The sequence below is a fragment of the Pinus tabuliformis genome, chromosome 5_1 (genome assembly GCF_031772625.1).
Source record: "Pinus tabuliformis cultivar Carrire ecotype Pingquan chromosome 5_1, CPIR1, whole genome shotgun sequence".
In the NCBI taxonomy this organism is placed as follows: Eukaryota; Viridiplantae; Streptophyta; class Pinopsida; order Pinales; family Pinaceae; genus Pinus; species Pinus tabuliformis.
The window spans coordinates 322,069,292-322,088,814 of record NC_142305.1 but is presented as its reverse complement, the minus strand read 5'-3'; the positions used below and the strand labels follow the sequence as shown (position 1 = coordinate 322,088,814).

Genomic DNA, 19,523 nt, shown 5'->3' with positions numbered 1-19,523 from the left:
CTTGCAATCATTACAAAACACTTTACTTGATATTAGAGTCACAAGATCTTATGCCCTCAAAGGTCTTGCATAGAACCTTTTCCCTCAAGCCCATCAAGTTCAAGTAGTAAACTTGGATGTCCCAACCCCATATTGAAATAAAAACCATTGCAAGATTTAACTATCCTCCCCATATGCTAAACAATATAGTTGGACCAGGAAGGTATTGACCATTGATGACAAGCAACCATAAGAAAGATCATGACAACAATGATCAGTATATTGAAACATCCAATCCTCCAATTCATCAAGGTTGTTTTCCACATGTAATATGAAATTATGGGATTTCACATCCCACTCAATGTGTATACACACACACACACATATGAATGCTTAACATTCACTAGATCAAGCAATGTAATGCAGACACATCAACACATGCATTTTTCTTCAAATCCCTTCTATCATATGAACATTCACATGTATAAAAAACACATCATTTAACTAGTAGTGTTGGTATATTGTAAGTAAGCATACACACAACATGGAATTAGTTTTGTAACCTTTAAGGAAATGAAAAGCATCCAAGGTCACACAATATATTGCCCCAGCCTTTAGGGTGCCATAAAAGAAAATTCATGCAAAGTTATTGTTTTTTTCTAATAATTCAAACGTCATTACAGTTAACATGCAATCCATAATCAAATGTTATAAGAAGCCCAAAATCATATTCCCATTCAACTATTACACTTAGAGTTTGAGCTCCACTGATCTCTAGAGGTTCATGCATTGAACCTTCTACTCTGACACCACTCTATAACACCCCCATCCACTCCATAGACCATACCAAGGGTATAAAAAGGCGTTACTATCGTTGACCCAACTTCCATAGTCTTGTTATGGAAATGGTGTCTTGAAACTTCTTCTCTTTCCAAACTCCTCAAAACCATAAACTGGTGCCACCATTATGTCTAGCTTGGTGAGACCTTTTTTGGTGATATAAAACGTATCGTAAACTAACTCTCAGGTAAAAAATTATGGCTATTTAAATATGGTCCATTAAAAACTTTCCATATCAACATTACGCTATCACATGGGACCTATATAGACCCTGAGTGGTGCCCACATGGTAGCCCTCCATCCCTCGTTGGAGGTCAATGTATCCTTAGTCAAACCCATGTCACACTGTCACATCATTGTTTCATCCTCAACCCCATCATCTTGGGCCACGGCTAGCATACAATCAAACCTTGTTATGTGAAATATTATCCCTCAACCTAGTCCCTCGGCTTACCATGACTTACTGCTTAAAAACAAGATGGGGTGAGATGAATTTTATTTACATCACTCAACAGGAGGAGTCATCATTTATCATCCTTTTCACCATCCCTCCATGGCCCCACCATACATGGATCATAACAAAATTTCTGGGGTGAGACAAAAAAAATCCACGTCAACTGACACGAAGGCTTCTCATCTCAACCTTTGTCTCTCGACGGGTCTCCATAGCATGTATATTGGAAAAGTATTGAGGTTCAAGATTTATGCCTTTAAGTTTTAAAGGCCTTCTCTGTCAATCTTAGTTGTTGATCCTCATCCTATTCCCATAGAACATGTCATGACTCCTCCAATGGCCCAAGATGATGCCATCCTGATATGATTTCATGATGATATCATCCTACCCACATGGCCTCCTCCGAGAATGCCATGTCCCACTCACTTTAGAGCCCCCTGACCCTCTGATATGGTTGAATTTGATTATCGCATGGCACACTATTGTGGCACCATGTCAGCCTAGGTCCACATCATGCTACCACCTAGTATAGATTCCACTAGCCTCGACTCTTTGGTGCTAAACATAGCTTTCTCATTTTAATGAAATCTCAATTTTGGTCATCCCTTTTTCCTTCGCACATGGAGAAAAACATAAAGCATTAAGTCCTGGGCGATACAGATTAAATTAATGTTACTTATTGAGTGATATTTCTCATATCTCAACCCTCACTTCCTCGCCATCGCACTTTTGGACACCTCTAAGGGCTATCCAAGGTCTTGAGATGGGGATCTTGTTACATTTGTTACTGGAAAAATCGTCTCCATCTCATCTCGCGCCCCTTCAACACTTAGTCGAATCCTTACGCGACTCCCTCTTGAGCTCATATGGATATATATGTTATGAAAACCTTTTCCAACCACCCTCGATGCCTGGAAACACCTATCTCTCATAAGATTAATAATCACTCAACCCAGCATATATATATATATATATATATATATATATATATATATATATATATATATATATATATATATATATATATTGCCATCCTTCTTATGCTTCACTCTTATATATATCTATATATAGGCACTCTTTGTCCAAGTCACTTAACAACACAGACCACATAATACCAATCCTTTTCTACCATGAAATCACAACCACATCCATATTTCCACAATATATACATATATGTATGAGCAAAAGCATGATTTTATTTACAACAAATCAATGACCTAAGGACAAAAAACACACTTAGTTCACATGCCTGAGATCAACTAGTAAAATAAAGAGGCCATATATTTCTCATGACAAGGCTTTATATCAGCTTCAACTCAACAATGCACATAGGATCAGGCATTATTCATCACATTATATAGGCATATGCATTCCTTATCAAGATTCACAGGAATAGGAATTCCTCTTCATTAACACAAGAATTTTAAGAACAACAAAGAACACTCATGAAATTCTACATTGTAATCAAATACATAGTAATATAGGAAGGAAACTTATCTTATGTCTAAAATCCTGGAAACTAAGATTGAGACTTCAAATCTCCACCCAATCATAGATTGGCTTGCACTGAAATATTTCTTGTAGTCAATCACCCCCGAGTCAGTTTCAGAGCTTGAGAAAGAATGATCAAAGGAAACTTCTCACACCATCAACACCACTATGAGACCGTAGATCCACCTATCTCCACCCAACAACCAAATACCTTGATACCCTAGTGCCTCTACCCTAAACTAAGAACCTAGAGGACACTAAAACACTGCAAATCAGATGTCAAACCTTGAAATAATGTCTTCTTGATAGTTAATCATGACAAAAAGATTTTCACAACCCTGTTTTGTGCTCCTTTGTTGTTATTTCCTTGTTGTATTTTGTGCACACTCCCTTGAGATTAATTTCTCCCTTGACAATTGCATTCCACTTATTAGGCACCACATTGTTATGTGTTCTTGGACCAAGCATATGGGTATTTTCCTTTCTATTTTGTGCCTCATTTTTCCAGTGTAATGCCACTCTATCATTAGGTATTCTACATGTGTATCATCTTCCTATGTATTCCCCCACATGGTGTTTCTTTCCATCTCCTTAGGAAACAGTCATTTATATTTGAAGGATTTCATCCTTATGTGGATTCCAAGAGTTTCCTCCTTGTTTTTCTCTATGACATGACTCATGCCCTATATTTGTAGTCTATATTTGTCCCCTCCTATTCCTACACCACTATGTTTGTTGATGTTCTCCCATCATTCTATTGCCACCATAGGTTGTTTTGGAAATGTTGGTATGCCACCTCTCCATAACACTCTCCCATGCAACAAGGGTTGCTCCACCTCTTTTATTTAATTTATATCTTGTCCTTTTGTTTTTGGATTTTACCAAAGGAGTATGGGCTCCTCCTCTCTTCCTATCACTTAATTCAATGTGTAGTCATACCATTTAAAGGCCCACTAATTATCCCATGACTGGTATTAATAACCACTTCCTTCCATTACCAAGCAACCTTCTCCTCCGGCTCTCAAATCTATGTCCCATGTCTTAGTTGGTTTATATTTTAGTTACAAGAATGTTTCAAATTTTTACAAAAGGGTATTAGCCCAAATGGGTTGTCACACTAATTCTATGACCTGGTGGGATGAGGGAAGCTTGCACCCCACCTTCGCTCATTCTAAACACCTTATTTTGGGACCATTGGTCCATCTAAATATGCTACCATTACCAATTTTTTAGAGGTGAGTTAGCCACGAGGCTATTATATGGGAGATATCCTTTGAATATGTCGAAGCAATAATTTAATAGATGGACTATGACAAAGCTCCCAACCCTATGGTTTTATAGCTGATTTTTTCCAACATTATTGGTTTGTAGTGAGACAAGACATCTAACAAGTAGTGGAAGAATCCAGATGGTCAAAATCCATCCTCAAAGTCTTCAATGCCACTTTTCTCATTTTGATTCCAAATAAATACAAGGGGGAGGACCCAAATGGATACACAACTATCACCTTATGAAATTTCATCTACAAATTCATTACTAAAATCATTGCCAATAGGCGTAAATCTCTCCTTATATAGCTCATTTCACTAGAGAAAATAGGCTATGTTGATGGTGCCAAATTCTAGATGGTATCATGGTAGCATATGAAACCATCCATTAAAAAATTCAAATATATTGGTATACTACTCAAGTTGGACCTCTCAAAGGCCTTCGAAAAGCTCAATTAGCACTACATATTCAACATTCTTATAGCCTTCTTTTTTAATCTAGAGTCGGTTGCATGGATTCAAAGCATGTTATATTATACATTCTTCTCTATTCTCATCAACAATTCACCTACCAATCCATTCATAGCATCTTTGGCATTCTTTAAGGAGATCCTCTTTCACCCTTCCTCTTCATATTGGTAGTGAAAGGGCTGAGATGATCCTTTAAAGTGGCGGTAGAAAATTAAAAGATCAAATGTCTTTGATTATTTAGAACAAGCCTTCCTCTAACTCATCAAATCAACAATTTTTAGATGATACTATGGGCATGGGAATCCCCACTATTTAATAGGTTAAGGGCTTCATACAAATCCTAGACAATTTCTCTCAAGCATCAGGTATGCAAATTAACAAAACCAATTCTCAAGTTTAATTTTTTAACCCCCTTCTCTCTATATAGAGACATATAAAGCATTCTCAAAATCCACACAAGAAGACTCCCCTCTAAGTACTTTGATTCCTCTCTCGCGGAAAAATCATTCAAATGGAACTAATGGGAAGAACTTCTAACCAAGATCAATAGTAAGTTGGCGAGATGGGAATTTTGTTCCTTCAATATTGTTGGTTTCCTAATCCTCCTACAAGCCCTACCCATCTATATTTTCTCTATCATCATGGCCACTACTTCTATTCAAATTGAAATCTATTCAACCTAGTGCACCTTTCTTTGGAGGTGAGCCAACATGGAGAAAATGCAGTCCCTAGTTGCATAGGAAAAAAAAATTACCAAAATTGAAGGGTGGGTTAGAATTGCATGATCCCACCACCATTGAAATAATCCTTGGTGCTAAAACATTGTGTAGATGGATCTAAGGTGGATAATATATATTTAAGTGTCTTTGGTATTATAATTATGTCGATCATGCCCCTCCTCAACTCCTTATTTGAATGCATTTCCCCAACATAGGCTCATCCATCTGGACTATCGCAAAAAGGGAATGCACCTAATTCAACAACACTATTTATGGGAAATCGGAGATGGGCGCTCTACTTAGTTCTAGGAAAATTCATAGAAACATCTCCCCAAATTTTAAACTAAATAAATTTTAATATCTCTACCCAATTTACTAGTAATTTTATTGATTATATCACCAGAAGATTTCATTTCCTAAAAAATCCTGAAGGTAGGATGCTCAAAATACCATTTTTCCTCAAGGAGCCTCTATTTTCCTTTACAATTAAGGCCTTTGACATTCCAATATATGATCTTAATGTTGAGGGTGGGTTGGTTGCGGAGTAAACTTCCAAGATTAATTTGATTCGCCCTGAGATGACTAATATTCCTCTTAATTCTTCCAAGATTTGTTGATTTCTTTTTTTACCATTTTTCTTTTCTTCCTTGTGGATTTTTATTTTCTCTTTCATCAACTATGATTGGACTCCTAACAATCTCATAGAGGGACAACCAAGCAAGGGTTTAACATGCTAGCAAGACCTGAGAAATGCTTTGCCTAATCATTTAACTTGGTATTTCAGGAGGGAGTTTAGGTCCTTACCTTTCCACACATTGGTGATTGTTGGGAGATCTAGTGAGTCTAGTTCTATGTCCCCACTAGGATCTATGGAGATGTCAAGGCCACAATTCAGACCTGGTTAATAAAAGGGAGGGATGTTCGAAGGTGGTGATGAGATGGAGGGTTGATTGATGGAAGTGATTGGTGTAGGTTTGGAATTGGGTATGTTGACTTCTGGGATCATCTTGGGAAAAGAGGGATCTAGGTTATCCAAAGAGGAGAGAGGATCAAAGTGATAGGTGGTAATTATTTGCTTCTCGAAAGGGCTACTAGATTAAAGGGAAGGTGTTTGGACCCTTGCACTTTCCCTTTGTCTATGAAAATCCATCAAAATTAGGAAGAGGAATATGATAGGGGTTGGTGTTAGCTATAACAAGAGGAAATTTTCTATATATATGGTCATATTCATGGAATTTTCTTCAATGAAAGGGAATGTACTCATAATATATGTTTTCTTCCATAGCTCATCCTAATAGTAAATATCAATAGATTTTGGGAGTGGTTCTGAGATATTCACGTAAACACAAATGTGAGCAAAGGAGATATACTAGGCTTCTTTGATGGATTTCCAAGCATTTAAAAAGTGGCTTTTCCAGTGCAAACTAAGGTCTCCTTGACCCAAAACTCTTGTGGTAGTTAATGCATTCTAATCCAGAAGTGAAGGTATAACCCGACTGAGTTAAAGTTGTATTGGTTGGTTTAAAGACCCAAGTTCCATCTACAATGTTGGCATATATATGGTAAAAAATCCTTTAGCTCCTAATTGAAGTTTAATATTTCCCTTAGGTGTCCATTTTTGCTAGATCCAATAGCAGATTGCTTTCTCCAAGTGAAAATGTTTCTTTTGGGTAGCTCCTTGGTGAACATTTTTCGTACAAAGTGTGAGGTGCAAAACTATGTTGAATATTCGAGTTGGTGTGTTGTCCTAAGACATTGGAGCTTCAAGTGGAGGGCTACCTAGAGTGGTTGTAACCTATTACAATCTGATTGTATGAAATAGCACCACTCCCTCCCCTAGAACTGACCACAGAAAGAGTGGTTGATCACCACTCCCTCTCTTAAGGCTGGCCATTAAAAAAAGTGGTTAGGAAATTGCAAATAACAATTAAATTTTTGCTGCAGAAAATGGAAAAAAATTACCAAAATCTTACCTTTTTATTTTTAAATTTTAAAATCATTAAACATATTAATATTATTCAAAATAAATAAATCAATTATTAAATAGATCATACAACAACATTCTTAAATTCACACCTAAAAGGATACATGAATTAAAAATAGATCATAATTTTGATAAAAAAAATAGTCTCTAACATCTATGTATATGAGAACTTATATCTTCAAATGGATGAGAACTTATATCTTCAAATGGATTTTTACAACTAATAGAACATAAAATTACAATGGGGAACTAGGTTGAGCATTGTATTTTTTTAATTTTTTAGGTTATATTTATTTCTATAGGTTAGTGTATTAATAAATTTAATGTATTTTAATTTTAGTTTAAAAATTATATTTTATAAACTAATTATTAAAATATATTAAAAATATATATATATATATATAAGTTTGGAAAGTGTTATGTTTTGTTTTATAAGATGATTTATATTTAAGCCTTAAGGAATAGTTTAGTTGATCTAGTTCTTGTTGCTAAGTACCTCATTTATCAAGAGGTCACAAGGTCTCTCCTAGAGTTAGGTCTTGCTAATTTAGAGATTTTACTAATTTTTTTATAATTTTTATATTATATTATTTTTTATGTTAATGTATTAATAGATTTAATGTATTTTAATTTTTTTTTAAAAAAAAATTATATTTTATAAATAAATAATTAAAATATATTAAAATCTAATTTAAAATTAATAAAAAAAAAAAATAAATATAAAAAATATATTACACACATATAACATTACTATATTAATTAGTTTGGAAATGACTATGTTTTGTTTTATAAGATGATTCTCATTTAAGCCCAAGGGATAGCTCATGGTCCAGTTCATGTTACTCCTTGGGGTAGATGTAGCAAAAAAAAAAAAGATGATTCTCATTTAAAAAATGGGATCCAAAGAATCTTTAGTAGTGGTCATATTTTTTTAAAAATTATATACTAGTATCACACATCATAAACACACTAAAAAAAATTAACCTATCATAATGTTTATTTTTATTAAAAATATATATATTATATTTATAAATATAAAATGAGAGTTATAACAAAAAATAATAATCTATAAATTTAAGATATTGTTTCAAAAAGTTTTTTTTGGTAAAAAAAAATATATGGTCCACCTATTTGGAACTACCCATTATAACTAAGATGGAGAGTCTCACAAGTAGTTAGATAGTGGAGAGATGTAAAAAATTTACAATGGCTAAATTTCTAAGAGTAAAAAATGTAATTAATAATTTTCCATTAAATTTTTCATGATATTTTTTACTTTGAAAATTTTAATAGAAATATTATTAACTACAATTTTTACGGTTATAAATTTAGTAGTTGTAATTTCTTTGCACCTCTACATTATTGAAAAATTCAATGGAGATGTTGTAATTATATTTTTCTTTGCATCTCTACATTATTGAAAAATTTAATGGAAATATTATTAATTACGTTTTTTTACTATTAGAAATTTAGCCTTTGTAATTTCTTTGCATCTCTACATTATTAAATACTTGCTTGTATAAGACTCTCCATCTTAGCCTTAATGATGAACCATAGTGGGTGGTTAGAAACTCATCCACCATATATTTATGAATGTGATTTCACTCAAAAATTTCTCTCTTGAAATAATAATCTAATTTTAAAATCATCATTAAATTAATCAAATAAATAACTAAAATATTCTTAATTTTAAGATAAAAATATTATTAATACAATACTCATTACAATATTCACTATAAGAAAATATCTAATACTAAAATATATAACACAATATTCATTACATATGCACAACATCGTACAACTAGCATTTGCACCGAAAGGGCGCAAAGACACGTCGATAGGACTACAAAATGGAAGATCTTATTGCTAATGATACATCAGACTGAATCTTCCTAGATAAAATATTGGAAAATATTGCCAGCACATATTTGTTTTATTCGGTGGTGTTGATCAAGAAAAATGTCTTGATTAACATTTGGGGAAATCCATGAATTCAATATTTGTAACTTATATCTATATCTGTTTAAGCATATGGAAGCAAATTTCTATGTTGAGAGGTACTCTCAGAGAGGGAAATGCGGTAGCATTGGGATGATGTCTTTGTTGAAGGAAGAAGGTCGAGTTCAACTATTTGGAGCGATGGTTGGATCGTTGTAGAGCCAACTAGCAACAAAGTGATGGCATTCGCTATCAAGGTAGGCTCCATGATGAGGAGGAAAGGAGGTGTCCAGAAAGGTGAAAGTGAGTGAAATGTTTTTAACATTGAAAGGGAAGGGGAAATCAATCATCCAGCAATCTCTCGCTTGTAGGATTACCATATTTGCAGGCAAATGAAAGAAGAACGATTCACAATTTAGATTGTTGATAACATTGAAAGGTAAAGGGAAATCAATCGTGAGATTTTTAATCATAGAAAGTTGCCTCTCTATATATGGTGTTTCAGAAACTCCACACCCCAATGTTATTTACGTCCAGGAAATGCAGATATTCTTCTTACAGTAGAAACATGCAAAAATATATATATATATATATGTAGCATGACAACATTGATACTTGGCATCTAATTTTACAAGGCAATATGGTTAGCAGGTTTTGAGAGTCAAAAGTATTGAATGTAAAAGGGTGCATTTTCGATCGTACTCGACACCCAAGGTCCACTAATGCAGAATTGATGTAAAATTTTGGAGTCAAAAGTAAATTTAGATTCAAGTCAAAAGTGTTATTGACTGTAATGGGTGCATGATCAGCAGAGCCTGACAGCCAAAAAGTCTGGTCATTGTAAAGACAAATTGAAGAGTTATTGCAATTGTTGTTTGCAGTAAAAAGGAGAAAAGGACTGCTCAGAAAGAAGGTTCAAGTGAAGTGAACTTTTGACCAAGTTCAGAGGAGTTAACTTGGTAAATTGATTCAATTGCAGGTTACAGTGAACAAGGTGAAGTTCACGATAGAATATGCAGATTCCAGAAAAAGACCACGATAATGCCATGGAAATTGGCATTGTTGATGAAGAGAAAGAGATTGTTGAATTAAAGGTACGACTTGACGTGTTGCTAGAGTTATTACAAAGACAGAGACACAGATGGGTAATAAAGAGAATAGTTAAATGGCAATCCAACAATTGATGGAAAGAAGACAGACGCATGAACTAAAAATTTTGGAAGCCAAGAAACTCCAGAAAAACATATATATTTGTGAACCAGAGCAAGGATCATTGCTTGGTGACAACAATGATGAAATAAATGTGGGTTCGATTCCCACAGACGATGCTACAGATTGTTCAGAAGACTAGCATGAAGACCTGAAGACAGATTCATCTATCAAACCTCTTGTTTTTAAATCTAACCATTGGTGTGTGCATGCAGGATATGTTGTTGAACAACAAATTGATACAGACATGAAGCAAGTTGTTGATGAATTGGAAAATGATGGGACAAATGTCAACATGAGAGATATTACAGCAAAACTAAAGTTCTTATAAGAATGGTTGGACAATCCAAATCTAAAGCGTGACGCAAAGGAAATTATGATGGAACACAACATGCCTTCAAATTGACAAATATGGCACAACGGAAGCATAGAGATCGACAAAAAAGTTCATCAAACAAACAATAATGTGCAGCCAAAAGACAAGTTAGATATCAAAATTTAAGAGATGAAGAAGCCGATGTTGAAAGAATCTCATAAGATGCCCATTGAACAAAGAAAAAGTAAGGATAACAATAGGATACATCTGAATGCACAAATATACATGAGAAAAAGGGGAGGACAACTACAACATAAAATTTGGAAGCCTAGAAGATGAAAGAAGAAAACCACAGAACATCAACAATATGACAAAGTAATTGATCAGTGACAGAAATTTTGGGATCGAGGCAGAGCTTTATCATCTATTGAAGATTAATGGTCGAGAGACAATGATTTTCTTTTACCTGGGGAGTCTGATGTAGGTACATCTAACCTAGGTTAATCGTTTACTAGAGGAGATAGTTTGTAAAGTAGGATTTAATTAATTAATGTATTTTTTTAATAGTATTAAGAGAGAATGATAATAATTGTAAATAGGAGAAGATTTGAAAGTATTGTGGAAGGTTTGAGAGGATTATGGATTAGTTAGCTCTTATCTAGGGATAAGGGATTAGATGAAAGATTTTATGGATTAAAAGAGATATTTGGGGAGTTTGTTGAGGGATCTAGAACCTACTTGGGTTCTAATCCATTTGTATAAATTGAGGAGAGCCTATGAGGCATGTAGGATGTAGAAGTGTGTGAGTGAGTGAGAGGCCATGAATAGGCCGTGATTTCTCTTGTAAATATTTTCTTTAATTAATTATTTTGAGAGATTATGTGCATTTTGTTATTGGGTAAATTTCAGTATATTTTTTATATTATGGTGTGTGTAGTTTATTATTACAAACCCTATGGTTAGATGTATTTGACCTACATCAAGAGGCTAAATAGAGCACACGTCCATCCACCAACTAAGAAAAGGGAGAAATAAATGAGAGTAATGACATATGATAGAGCTTGGTGCTACTAATGATAGAGATAATGACAAAGATCTTCGTGCAAGCGAGAATAAAGTGAGAATAAATGCACATAGTTGGTCCATTAATTAGATTAATGAATAAAATATCCCCCAAGACCAAGATGTGTGCATAGGTTTTAAGCCTTAATCTTTAAACAATGTGGCATATTGATTAAATATATATCAAAGCTTTTGGGCATTGAGACTTTGACATTAGAAGAATCCTTTTAGAAAAATCCAAAACCCAAATTATGATCCATCTTATTAATGTGTCTCTTTTCAATAAATGTATATTATAAAGTGGCTAGGGCATAAAACATATTATAATCAACTGTCGGAGTAAAGGATCCACATTCCACACCATTGTCTCCACTCCCACACATCGAAGGTAATGCATATCGGGGTTTTCATTTTGAGACACATTTAAAAGACCCCAATAACATCATTCGTTGATACTCTAATATGGTACCTTGTCGATATTACAATATGCCAATCTCCCGATATGTCGATACACCTTGCCTCTCTGATATGCATAAAGTTTTGATAGCATTAAAAATTGTCAAGGAGCGCTGATAAATATTAACAAACAATTTCATTGGAAAACCAAAGGTTGATAGGCCCTTTTCCTCTCTCCTCTAGTGGGACATGTGGCAGCGTGTGATTGGTTTTGAAAAACTACATATGGTAGCATATGCTTGGATCCAATAAGACACGTGGCAGCATAAGATTGGTTCCGGAAAAAGGTACAATGACATTTGATGTCAGAATGACGTGGTGGCACAACAGGACACGTGGCAAGCAGTTTGGGCATTTTGAGGGACTCAAGGGGACAATTATGGGTGACACATGTCACCACTCATGAGGTGTCATGTGGAGTGATGACATCATATCGGAGGTTGAAGATGTCAGTACTTTATAATAGTTGGCGATTGGAAACTTCTGATAAGAGGGCTTCGATATTGAGCTAGCACATGGTCGAAAACCGTTTAAAGGACCCAAGGCATAAAGCAATATCGAAGCATCGGCACATTAGAAGGTCGGTGAATCAAAGAATCAGAACTTCTTAAGGTGACAACCTTTGAAAATTTGCGATATGCATAAAGTGCTAATAGTGTTAAAAATCATCGGGGAGCACCGATAAATATTAACAAAGGATTTCATCACAAAACAAAAGGTTGGTGGACCCTTTTCTCTCTCCTCTAGCAGGAAAAGTGGTAGCATATGATTGGTTCTGATAAGCTACACATGGCAGCATATCAATGGCTCTAATAAAGACACATGGAATCATATGATTGGTTTCGATAAAGCTACAGTGGAATTTGACGTCAACATGACGTGACGGTACGGCACGACATGTGGCAGGAAGTTTTGGTGTTTTGAGGGACCTAAGGGGACAAATATGGGTGACACGTGGCACCACTCACAAGGTACCACGTGGAATATGATGACGTCATATCGGAGGTTGGCATATCAGAGGTTGAATATCGCAATATCAGCATATCAGAAGTTAGGATATCGAAGGTCCAGCATATCGGTGATCACAACATCGGAGTATTAGGTACATCAGCGCATTGCAATATCAGAGCTTCAGCACATCGAAAGGTTGGCGAATTGGAACTTCTTAAGGTGAAAACCTTTAAAAGTTGTGATATCCATAGAGTGTCGATAGCGTTAAAAACCGTCACGGAGCATCGATAAAGATTAACAAAGGATTTCATCGCAAAACCAAAGGTTGACAGGTCATTTTCTCTCTCCTCTAGCAGGACACGTGGCAGTATATGATTGGTTTTGATAAGCTACAAATGGCAACATATGATTGGCTCTGATAAAACCACATGGCATCATATGATTGGTTCTAATAAACCTACAATGGTACACATGGCAGCATATGATTGGTTCTGATAAAGCTACAATGGTACACGTGGTAGCATATGATTGGTTCTCATAAGCTACAAATGGAAGCATATGATTGGCTCCTATAAAGACACATGGTAGCATATGATTGGTTCCAATAATGATACAATTGTATCTGACGTCAGCATGACATGGCGGTATGACAAGACACATGGCAGGCAGTTTTGACATTTTGAGGGGCCTAAGGGGTCAAATATGGGTGACACGCAGCACCACTCACAAGGTGCCACGTGGAATATGATGACATCATATCGGAGGTCGGCATATCAGAGGTTGAAGATGTCGACACTTTATAATAGTTGGCGATTGGAAACTTCTAATAAGGGGGCTCTGATATTGGGCTCACACATGTTTGAGAAACGTTTGGGTGACACACAGCACCACTCACTAGGTGCCACGTTGAATATGATGATGTCATATTGGAGGTTGAAGATGTCGGCACTTTATAACGGATGATGATTGGAAACCTCCGATAAGAGGGCTCCGATATTAGGCTGGCATGTGGTCGAGAAGCGTTTAAAGGACCTAGGGCGTAAAGCACTTAACAAAGGAGAAATAGCCCCTGGCAAGAACAAAACACCTTGGCACCTTAAGGCTAAGCGACAGGTAACAGGTAGTGGTCCTATGATGAGAAATGCAGGGAGGAGCTAAGCGCAGAAGGGCCAAGGACATTTAAACTTGGTGTTTTCGTAATGTCTTTGCAAACGAAGTTCCGATGAGTTAAAGCTCTTATATAGCACTATGGTAATGTTACATGACATATTGGGTTCCGATAGTGTAAAGCAAAAGAGTTAAGAGATGGATGAGTCGGAAGCTATAATTTCAAAACACCAGTAAGGCCATCACAATTGATTGCTCCCAACTATAGAAAGTGGGGAATTCAAGCAGTTAAGGGGAAGAAATACCGGCTTCATCCCTAGGTTGTCTAAATGCCCTGACACCTTAAGGCTAAGAGCATGTGCTTTTGGGTATTTGTTTGAACTGTGATTTAATAAGCACCATCGATAAACTTTGAGTCAATAACCACCGTCGAATTGGTATATTCTTTCCAGGCCGACGAATCTGTTACAATTTCATGAAGAAAAACCTCATAATATGATTTTTGTTTAAACCGTGACTTTAAAACCACCGTTGATAAATTGTAAGTCAATAACCACCATCAAATTAGTATATTCTTTCTAAACCGACAAATCTACTATCATAAAAAAACACCTATCAACTTAATTAAAACTTTACATAATTCGACAATTATAAATCCCACCGTAATAAAAATTCCTATCACCTCCATTATTTTAAAATTACAATTTACTTCAACAATTATAAATCCCACCGTGATAAAAATTCCTATCACTTCCATTAGTTTCATTACTTACCAAGTAATTAATTTCTGAAAATTACAACTTTTTGATAAAAACGTCACCCGCGTCATACCTTATCCGGTTATATATAGATTGGCATTATCGAGGAGTAAAAGGCACGTTCATACAAACAAATTCATCACCAGCATCATTGTTTGGCATATCCTTCCCAAAAGCGAATCTAACTAAATGCATGCGTCCCAAGAAAATTTTAAAAGTTTGGTCTCGAAGTCTGCCATATCCTTCCAAAGTCAAGTATGGGTCGAAGATTGTATGGGATATGCAGGTTTCAATTTTATCAGATATATGTCTACCCACTCTCATTGACTATGTCTTAAATACTGGAGTCGTCTGAGCAGATGCGAAAGTTCCAATAGGTGTAGTTGGTTTTGAATGGATAATCGACAAGGGTTTCGTGTTTTAAAACAAAAGTAGTTGCTGGCATTGGCATCTACACATGCTATAAACAATGGTGTAATACAGATATTGACGAGGATAATTTGTACACATTACGTCAGGTATAGCAAGTAGAGTGATCGACCAGGGTTTAGTGTTTTAATAAAAGTAATTGCTGGCATTGGCATCTAGAGATATTATAAACGATGGTGCCATAGAGATATTGATGAGGACAATTTCAAGACTATAAATACTCATTACAGTGGTATGAATCTACACAAGCAACTAGTCTAATACATCGTTTCGTTTATATCTTGCAAGTGAAGATGAAGGCGAGTCCAGTCCTACTTATTTCAGTTGTGTTAGTCTTTGCTACTTTTCTTAGGTCTGCTTACTCTGCAGATCCAGACCCCGTCATAGATTTTGTGACGGGATTGAGTACCTTCACTCTGCGTAACATTTTCAAGAATGGAGATGTTAGTAACGATACTGGCGGGATTCGAGCTGCAACCAATCCTCAAAACTTTCCTGCAGTCCAGTAATGTTCAATATATTCATGTCATTCATATTCACATATTATTTGCTTGTAGAAATATTTTGTTTGTATGGTCTGTACATTAAATTAATTAACGGTGTTAAATTGATTTTGCAGAACACAAGGGCTATCTGTAGTGAGGTTTAAAATGGTTCCGTGTGGAAGCAACCTTCCTCACACACATCCCAGAGCTTCAGAAGTTCTCTCCCTCTTGTCTGGTGGACCCCTTCAAGTTGGCTTTGTTGACACCACTGGTAATCCAACTGCCAACCCATCTCATTCTCTTATTATCCTGGTGTGTATTCACTTATTATTATTATGTGTATATATGATCTGATCATTCAAATTGATTTGTTGTAAATTAATAATTAATTTAGGTGCGTCACACATTGATATTCTTTACCCGGGGGACGTTACCGTATTTCCTAGGGGTGTGCTCCATTTTGAACTCAACGTTGGAAAGGTGGAAGCTGAGTATTTGTCGGCACTTAACAGTGAAAATCCCGGAACTTTGGTATGCCTTCCTCCCTGCACCAATTATATCTTCATTATAATCTGAAACCTAGTGCCGCAATATTTCGAATGGTTGTTGACTATATAACGTTATGCGGTGTTATATTGTTTTATATGATTTCAGACGAGCACCGAAGCTCTATTTCATATTCCCCTGAGAGCGCTGGCAACATCGTTGAACGTGGACCAGAAGACAGTAAATGGGCTGAATTCAACAGTGCCCCGATACGCTCCTGGTCTGAAGAAAACTGTAAGCAGTGGTTGTGTCCCCGGCAGAGATATTACGACAGCCTTTTAGTCACCTTATAATTTACTGGAATAAACCAAGCCAACACGTTGGCGATCAAGTAGGCAGAATGACTTTTGTCTTTCGAAATTGAAATGATAATAATGATGTTGTAAAAATAAGTGCTTCAAGATTATGAATTTCGTTCTTGGTTTGGTTGAACCCCGAATACTGAACAACTAGATCTCCCATAATCTCTTTCAGAGAAAAAAACGCTTTACATTCACTGAGTTTTTTCTCTGAAGACATCAATGTACCTGTGTATTCCATTTTATATGTTTCTACTATCATAATCGCTTTGACGTTTACGTGTCACTGTGTACTCAACCTGTATATACCGTTTCCGTTTGCTATCAAAATACGGTATCTCTTTTTTATGGTTTTAGATGAAGAAATTAAAATAATTTAAAATGTTAAAAATAAATCATTTGAATCGTTTTCTTTTAACCAGTTAAATAAATAAATTAAGATAGTACTTTTTAAATAAGAATATATGCTATTAATAATTAACTTCCCACAGATTCTTAATAGCTAAAAATATTTAATAATGTAAAATATTAATTTATTAATAAATTTATGATGTGAAATAAAATCTCTTGACTTAACAATACCATTATTGTATTTTTTTTTTCCTTTTATTTCTTTTATATTTTAAATATTTAATTTTATAAAATCTCGACTTAACAAAACCATTATTGTATTTTGTTTCCTTTTATTTATTTTATATTTTAAATATTTAATTTTTTTTTCAATCAAGGGATTATATGTTTTTTCAACAAAACATTTATGGAATTAAGTAGAGTATGTCTCTAGTGATTTGATTATAAAATTTGGAAGGCACATCTACTCTACCCTTTTAGTTTTGAACATGTAGAGGAAGCACATATTCTTAACCATTAAGTTTTAAACATGTGGAGGAAGCACATACTCTTAACCATTAAGCCCACTCAAATTATATATATATAGATAGATAACTTAATATTAGTGGACTATAAAATATAAATATCTTTAACAATTACATTTTGGAAAAAAATAAAAAATTATATTTATTCATAAATATTTTTATCACTTACATAAAATATATATATATATATATAACTATTATGAATATGAATATGATTTAAATATTATTATTACTTAATTTATTTTTTATTTTATAAATGTACTTGGTAATATTGTTATAAGGGATATTCATTAATGTTAAATTTAAAATTAATAATATAATATTCATTATTTTTTAATGTTAAATTTAGAATTAATAATATAATATTCATCATAGAATAAATATTTTTAATATTAATTTCAATTAAAATATTTTTATATTAATTTTATATATAAAAGTAGTTAAAAGTTAAGACATTTTAATACTAAAAAATGGGGTTGTTTTTAGTGTTACTTTTTGGACTCTTTGGAAGCCCAAAAATTTGAGGTGAAATCTTGATTTCTATATTAAAATTACTTTTTTAACATGGATATATTTTTAAAATAACTATATTTGAAATTAGATATTTATTTTTTCAAAATATATTTGTTAAATTTGAAATCAAAATGAATCTTTTGTAGCTTCACATTACTCAAAGAATATGAAATCTCATTTGGTTTGTGAAATTATAAACATAAACATATTGCTAGTTCGAAATGTCAACCAAATAATATTGATGTGATTAATCTGAAAGGCTTGCTTACTACATTATGGATCACAAAAGCCTAAGATAAAACATAAATATCTTCATCCCCCAATATAAACATAAACATTTTCATCACCCATATAATTTCCTTGAGGATTTTGAAAATAGCTTTAACGATACGAGAGGAAGTTGTGTTGTCATCAATACTCAAACCTATCTTGTATTATTTGCTTGATATTCATATATTGTCTACTTGTTGATGCACCATGTGTCTCTTACATACATGTGTTTTTTTGTCATGTACATGTCTTTTCTTTGTATGAGTTATAAATTTTGAATTTGATTATAGTTTATTTATTTTATAGAATATGATGCCTACGGTTTAAAATGGTTATTGTAATTGACTATATAAATTTTGGGATATTTAAATAATCAAATTAGTAATTTTTTTAACTTATTTAATTTATTAAATTTATAACTTGGTGCTCTAGCAGCTGCAATACCTTTCAAAATTTTGGCTTATGCTCAAATTTTGGAACCTACTGCGAATCTTGTGATCAGTTGTTCCATAGTAGCTCATTGGATTTCAATATCCCTTCTTTGATCTTAAGAGTCGCTCATGCTTTTATCTTTATATAGCATGTGTCATCTTCGGGCATGGGATTTATTGCTTGTCATGCAAAGGGAAGCTTTGGTTTGCTTCAAGGGGAAATCTTTGGGAAAATGAGTTGTTCTCATCATATAGACATGTTTCGCACTCATTTCAAAAGTTTCACGCACTATTACACAAGTGTCGTCATCATCCTCTCAAAGTCTATCATCGGAGCCACACTTGTTGTAAAATTCCACAAAGGTTGTTGCATTAAGCGAAGTACATTTTCATATGTTCTGGATGATCTATATTGTATCACTAAGTGTTCAAGTGTGTGGTCACAGTCAAGTTCTATCACTGTTGACATCAGTTCCATGAATCCCACACTTGGCCAAATTCTAAAGAATTCGTAGCAACCTAGCCTCATCCAGCCTTCCTAAACTGTGCACTTCGCATCTACAACCCTCAAGCCTTTTTCCTTTCCTACTAGAACTGTGCAACCCGCAGAAAGCCCAGCATCCCTTAGCATCCAAAACTACGCAGAGGCCACCTTCAGTGACCTTCCCTCAG

At 34.5% G+C, this 19,523-nt stretch overlaps 1 protein-coding gene across 1 annotated transcript; it reads left to right on the top strand.

The window, feature by feature from the left end:
• The first annotated feature begins 15,602 nt into the window (after positions 1-15,602).
• LOC149164649 (germin-like protein subfamily T member 1) lies at positions 15,603-17,041 on the top strand. Its single transcript, XM_089430944.1, has 4 exons — positions 15,603-15,937; positions 16,052-16,188; positions 16,312-16,448; positions 16,572-17,041. The coding sequence occupies exons 1-4, from the start codon at positions 15,726-15,728 to the stop codon at positions 16,743-16,745; spliced, it is 660 nt and encodes a 219-aa protein (XP_089287070.1). The 5' UTR covers positions 15,603-15,725; the 3' UTR covers positions 16,746-17,041.
• Positions 17,042-19,523: the final 2,482 nt, after the last annotated feature.